At 40.8% G+C, this 7474-nt stretch overlaps 1 protein-coding gene across 1 annotated transcript in view; it reads left to right on the top strand.

Annotated features, from left to right (window-relative positions):
* Positions 1-415: 415 nt before the first annotated feature.
* LOC137653933 (uncharacterized) overlaps positions 416-7474 on the top strand; it is an 88983-nt gene continuing 81924 nt past the window's right edge. The window contains exon 1 of the mRNA XM_068387563.1: positions 416-1655. Coding sequence (XP_068243664.1) covers positions 630-1655 — 1026 coding nt within the window. The 5' untranslated portion in view covers positions 416-629. The remainder of the gene's footprint in view (positions 1656-7474) is intronic.

Below are 7474 nucleotides of genomic sequence, written 5' to 3'. Positions count from 1 at the left end.
GCTCTGTAACGAGGTTTGTGAATATGATGAAACAGTGGGAGTTGTTATCATGATTATTATATTTTATATTCTGTAATATTGCCTCTCCGCGCAAACTATCATTAAGCCCTGCCATTATTATCGTCGTTTCCTGGTGCGTCATCAACGTAATGATGATCATCATCATTACCGGAGGTCGTTTGGGTCCGACGCGGCTGGCGTAATGATGATGATAATGGTGATGATGATGATCAGGCGTCTGATGGCGGGGTGCGGGGGTCTTATATCGGGGTCTCGCTGACTTGACGATCATCAAATGATAATGGGTTCCATAAGGGTGGATATTGTGTGTGTTTGCTATCTTGCGGGATACGACCATCGTGTCAGAATGAAAGTGGAAGGGCGCATGCGCACAGCAGTTAACGCAAATGTTTTGAAGGTGCGCCCGCGTTCTCAGCAGTGTGTATAGCAGCCGCCGTTGAGTCTGAGTGTGTGACTGAGTGTGTGTGTGTGTTGTTATAGGAAAGGCTGAGGGTGAGCTCACCGGCGTGTTGTCCGTCTCTCAAGGGTTGGCGTGCGGTGTCCCCTGTTTGTTTGTGTACTTGTCAATAGACTTTTGCTAAACTTTGTGCAGCAGCAGCAGCGCCACGATGAACGCCGAGCGAGCCAGTGTGGGGAGTGAGCCTCCTCCCCAACCCCCGCCCCAGATGCCACCCCATCAGCTGCCTACTCATCAGCTGCTAGGCCTGGCTGGCTTAGTGGCCGGGGCGGGCATGCAGCCTAACGTTTCGAACAACGTCAACAACATGCCCATGGGCACCGCGATGACAGCCGCCCCGTCACCCACCACAAGCACTTCGCCTTCGAATTCGGATCTGCCGCGGAGTATTCCCTCCTCTTCCTCAGGAGGACTGAGTGGAACCATTGGAGGTGGAGGTGGAGGTGGGGGAGGAGGAGGAGGCGGTGGCGGAGGTGCCATGGGAGTAGACGACAAGCGCTTTTTCCAACGGGGTATGTCCCTCGACGCCATGGGAGGGGGACCAAGCATGGGTGGCATGATTCCCGGCATGAGTACCCCAGTATCGAGGCCTCCTCTGCCCCCTGCCTTTTTCAATTTGGATAACAGTCCGGGGATGCCCTGGGGAGGATGGGCTGACCTTCAGGACAGCATGGCCATGGAGCGGGGCAGGTCACGCAACTGGACCTACGAGGAGACCTTGGAACTCATCACCCTGTACACGAGCGACGAGTGGCAGAATAAGTTCAACAACGAGAAGAAGAATCACCGGGCCATCTGGGTTGCCCTTGCCGGCGCCCTCACCCGCAGGAAGGACGTGTCAGGGGACGAGGCCCGTCAGCGACTCAATAACCTGAAGGCGCTCTACAACCGCACTCGGAGGCAGCTCCTCTCCGGGGAAATCGCTTCTCCTCAGTGGGAATACTGGGAGCCCTTGCACTCCTTCCTGGGGCGCCCGCAACCCTACATCCCCATCACCAGCGCCAGTCCCCAGGCACGCCCACCCCCTCACCTTCATGGTTATGGGCACCACCACCAATACCCGCAGCATCATCAACACCCTCAGCACCACCCACACCCACAGGGACTCTTTGGTGCTCTGGGATTGTCACCCCAAATGCACTATCAGATGAATATGCCCCCAAGGCCCTTCATCAAGGTAAATTCATGTACCCTTTTTGGTTGGCGTCTAACTTTTTTAGAAAATGTGAAATTCGTGTGTAACTCATGCATTTTTATGAACTGTATACCCATCCATACAAACACACACACACGTAGCATTTTTATGTACTGTATACTCATCCATTCACTCACACACACACACACACACACACACACATATATATATATATATATATATATATATAATTTATATTTATACTGTTTAGGAACAGCTTTAGGGGTAAATGCTTGACATTAAAAATATTGAGCAATATCATGTGTTTCTACATGACAGTGTTGAATTAACCTACGACCTTTTGGATTGCATCTTATATTAAATGTAAAAATAATGAATTCCTCTGTGACGTTTGCATGTACTTAACTATTACAACAGACCTATGCTGATTATATGCCTTCATGCACGAGTGTGCGCGACGTAGATCTGGTCTATCATTGAATACATTTGAGTTTGTCCTTCACTTGTAGAATCCCTGCTTTACGGTTTCTGTGGTTTGTTGTGCTTTCGGTCTGTGCTATTTCCGCTGTCACTGCCCCTCCTCCTGCCACCATTATATGCATAATCATTATTCTATCATTCCTCGGTTATATTCGTCGATGTTGCAACAAAGAAAACTCCACCTTCGTCATCATCCGTCTCCATCAAAATAATTCCATCATCATTATCATCATCTGTCATTAAAGTAATTATCATTAGAGATGATTGGCCAGGCAGCCGGGCCACGAGATGCCAACTAGGAGTTTTAACTTTAGATTGTGCTGCGATGTTTTCTTTTTTATTTGTTTATTTATTTTCATCTAAAATATAATTATTTTTGTCGAGTCAGTTTCCGATTAAAGTCCGCCGGGTGTTGGCTCCAGAAAAATGGAGGTCCTGAAAATTTGGAGACTGAGATTCTCTTCCCATTCGTTGAACTTTTGGCTCAAAGTTGAAAAGAGACAAGATAATGAAGATAAAGTTGATGATAAGAATAAAACTTCGATATCGTTGATGATAATAATAATGATGATAATAACTTAACGACGTCTATTCAAGTACCGGTTCTGCAACAGAAAATTACCAGCAAGGAGTGCTCAAGTTATTCGTGGAACTCCGACGTAGATAATGAGCATAATGATATGAATAAAAGTAATAATCAAGATAATGACGAGGAGGACGAAAATAATGATGATGAAACTCGAGGTCAGCGAACCATTATTATTATCATTATGTTTATTAATATTATTATTGCGGAGGTTGTTGCAAGATGTCGTCGGGGTTGTTGGTGGTTTTATTGTTGTTCACGAGAACTCTGCCCTTCATAAATTGTGCAACGTCATCGTAATCACCATAATTATCATTGTAGCCGTTGTCTTTAAGGAGGGTCTTCGACTACAATTATTATCGTTCGCTTCATTTTCTTTATTATTACCTTTAGAGCTTGGGCTAGATCGAGAGGCGGTTTCCAATACGCGACAGGATTATCAATATCTCTTCGAGCCCTCCGCCAGAGAAAAATAACAGCTGTGATAAGATATCACATGCACACACATACAGTATATATATATATATATATATATCTCTCTCTCTCTCTCTCTCTCTCTATATATATATATATATATATATACACAAAACATCAAACGCAGCCGTTTCTAGTCCACTGGAGGTCAAAGGCTTCAGACATGTCTTGGTCATGTCAGGGTTTTGGTCCAGTTTTCATCACGATGCTGGCCAGTGTTGATTGGTGATGGCGGGAAATTTTCGACTGATCGCTGCTCTTTGCAAAGCAACCTAATATGGCCTGGCTTGACTAGTACAGCTTTGCTGATCATAGCAATACGCAAACTCTTTCACCCCCCTAGGGTATCCCCACTTAGAAAGGAATATCTTTATCTATCTATCTATCTATATAATACACAGTACTTATATGTATACTGTATTTATGTGGTTTTTTATCATTATTACTTACTAACCCTAGAAGGATAAGCAGAATACCACAAGCTCAAGGGGCTCCGACAGGGAACGCACCTCAGTCTGGAAAGGAAATAGAGAATTAATGAATAAACTATAAATGAGAAATTAAAAATATTATAGAATATATTAAGATCAGTAACAACGTTAAATAAATATGTCATATGTAAACTATGAAATGAGATAAGTATTTGCAAAATTTGATCTTTTGAAGTTCCACCGATTAATCCTCCACATTAGGAAGATCATTCCACAAGCTGGCCACAGCTGGAATAAAACTTCTAGAATACTGTATCGTATTGAGTCTTTTCATGGAGAAGCCAAGACTGTCAGAATCAACTGCCTACCTATTACTACGTACATGATGGTACCGTCTGGAAAGATCTGAACACAGAGGATGGTCAGAATTATGAAACATTTCATGCAACATTCATAAAGAATTACCGAACGACAGTCTCAAAGATTAATATTCAGATCAAGGACGACAGTTTTCTTTTTATGTTCAACAAATGAAGATGTGTGTGGATATATATATATATATATATATATATATAACTTTTTTCAACATTAAGCCACATGCCTCAGCAGAGTATGGCTTCAGATAAAAAAATTCTTAAGTATATTCCGCATTCATTCTATTAACAGCTGAACCTTAGAATAACCCGCTTTGTAGTAAAAAGTCCACATTCTTACTCATTATTTACACATACTGTAAATAGAATGCTCTTCACCAGCTGAATGACGTTTTATACATATATACACTTACACACTCTTGTCTTTCTTGGACATCAAGGGCTTACTATAGCCAGGTCAGTTAATTAAAGTTAACTTCAACTTAAATTTATTGTTTTCGCAGAGGTGCTCTGCTGTAGTACCGGAACTTTGCTATCATAAGAAGTGCCAGGGACTTGAGATTCTAATGAACTAGGTCCTAAGACAGACGGGGCCGAGTATCATGCCAGTATAGAGTTGTGACTTTTTCATTTGGTGAGGAAATGCCGACGTAATTTCGACGAACTTCCCTGACTTAAGGCTAACGGCACTCACGTAAGTCACGTCAGTCTATTATTGACTGAACTGCCACTGCGGGGAAATCTGAACGCTGTTGCCCTAGGAAGTTCCAGTAGATTTTCGGTTTCGATATAGAATGCTTCAATGAAAAGGAGATTCTGTTTATAAGTTGCCAGGCAGTTGGTGAGAGTAAGCCTCCTCCACTAAGGTCTGTTTTACTGGCTAAGGCAGCAAGCCACCCGTTGAGATATACTACCGCTAGTTGTTGGGTCCTTTGACTGGCCAGAGAGCACTAGATGGGCCCCTCTCTGGTTACGGCTCATTTTTCTTTTGCCTACACATACACCGAACTTTCTGTCCTATTCTTTACACATTCTCCTATTGCCTCATGCGCCTGACAACACTAATACAACCGAGAAATTCTTCTGCACTCAAGGGATTAACTACTGCACTACAACAGTACTTTTAACTTGGTAAGGGTAGAAGAGACTCTTTATCTATGGTAAACAGCTCTTCTAGGAGAAGGACACTCCATAATCAAACCATTGCTCTTTAGTCTTGGGTAGTGCTATAGCCTCTGTACCATGGTCTTTCACTGTCTGGGGTTACAGTTATCTTGCTTTAGGGTACACTTTGGCACACTATTCTATCTGTTTCCTCTTTTTATTCCCTCAATGGGCTATTTTCCATGTTGGAACCGTTGGGCTTATAGCATCCTGCTTTTCTAATTAGGGTTGTAGCTTGGCTGGTAATAATAATAATAATTTTTGGTCATCTGGGATGCTGTGAAAATAAAATAATTGCATCCTCACCATTTTGCATATCGTGAAGACTGCCTCATGGCAGGACATGGGGTTTGCACTCATACAAGGTATCATTGTTGCAAAAAAAAATGTAAACTATACTATGTATATATATATATATATATATATATATATATATATATATATATATATATACAGTTTCGACTTGCTGGTGGTTATTCCTGAAAAATTGATCATTGCCATACCTATTATTTAACTATTATTTCGAGGATGCAGTTAGACTCTGGCTTCCTGATATTAAGACCATTCCTTTCATATAAATCTCTCTGGCCATCCTTTGGGTCATCTATAGCCTACATCCCTTTCCTCCCTTCTCCTGATACTTTTGAAATTTACTCTTTTCATTTTCCTACCGACCTATCTTCCACATTTTGATTTAGCCTCATAACTTTGCTCTTAAGCTCATTTACTCTATGTTTGTCCGATTTCTCTCATCTGTGCCCAGTCAGCGCAGTATAATTTGCAAACGTCAACCATTGCATATTACATTCACGACTACTATTTTTCTATCTCACAAATTCACTCTGACATCCACTATCCTTTGTCTGACCTCTCGCATCAAAGAAGTTCAACAGCGTGGAGATATTACTCTAATTGTGTTCTGACAATTTATTTTTTTAACCAGATAAGTCATTCTTCCGCATACTTATTCTCCCGCTCTTCCCATTTATCATGCATTCATACTACGGGCTGCAAGTGTGCAAGAGCCCGTGCCTGGCCCGGCTATCTACAACACCAACATCATGCAATCATATAGGCCTAATCGATTTCAAAATCATTTCTTCTATACTATACAATCTTAACACCATCGACACTGCTTCGCTATCGGTTCTATCATGAGCTTTTAAATGTCCTTTATGATACAAAGAGATTTTTGTATCACGTAATCTTCTCATTAGAATCAATTAATCTACACACCCTATGCATTGTCTAAAATCATTGTTTTTTTCCGTCAATCCTGTATTCTGTCTTAATTTCAATCAAATTTCTAACTTTTATCTTCCCTTGTTTACTTTAATCACAGGTAACATTTTCCCTGTGATACAGTTGCCACCGTCCTCTTTTTACCTTTTTGCGACAAAAAAATTATCTCTCTCTCTCTCTCTCTCTCTCTCTCTCTCTCTCTCTCTCTCTCTCTCTCTCTCTCTCTCTCTCTCTATATATATATATATATATATACGATATGTATATAAAACATATATATATATATATATATGTATATATACACACATATATATATAGATATTTATATATATATATATATATATATATATATATATATATATATATATATATATATATATATATATATATATATAGATAGATAGATAGTGTAAATATTTGTATTTGTATATAATTTGCAGATGCTAACATAATTGACCGCATGGTATATGGAGTAGTGAGGATTGTAGGCGAAAGAAATTTAGATTTTAAGATGATTATGAGTAAAAAAAAAAAAGGCTATCACAAATCAATAGACGAGAAGAGAGTTTTAGAGAGAATTGTTTGGAATTCAAGAATGTTTGGAAGGAGGTTGAGAGCTAGACCTGGAATGAGCACATTACCCAAGTAGCAGATGTGTCTGAATAGCCAGTCAGCCCCTGTGTAAGATGCAGATGAATGGGGTTGGTTAGGGTCTACTTGCCTTTCTGCCCCTTGCAGAGAGGCGGCTGGTAAGTGAGGTACGTTGTACAGGACCCGGTGTGGACACCTGTGTGGGACCTGATTGAACCAAGACTACAGTTGAATGCCAGGTAATTGGCAGTAAGTGGGTTTGACGTATAACTGATGAGGCTCTTTGTGTAGCTTTGGAACTGATGTTAGGCTTTGTAAGGTAAATGAATGATTAAGGTGGTGCTGAATGTTAGTTTATTATCTATATCCAGTCAATAAGACAAACCGTTTATTACTTAAAAAAGATGTAAGCCATACACGTGTATATGATATACAGTACATATGACAGCAAATAATATCAGCATGATTTTGAGTAATTATGTTATATGCGAATGAAAG

The sequence above is a fragment of the Palaemon carinicauda genome, chromosome 15 (assembly GCF_036898095.1).
Source record: "Palaemon carinicauda isolate YSFRI2023 chromosome 15, ASM3689809v2, whole genome shotgun sequence".
In the NCBI taxonomy this organism is placed as follows: Eukaryota; Metazoa; Arthropoda; class Malacostraca; order Decapoda; family Palaemonidae; genus Palaemon; species Palaemon carinicauda.
Note: the sequence above shows the minus strand (reverse complement) of the source record. Positions and strands in the feature narration are given on the sequence as shown.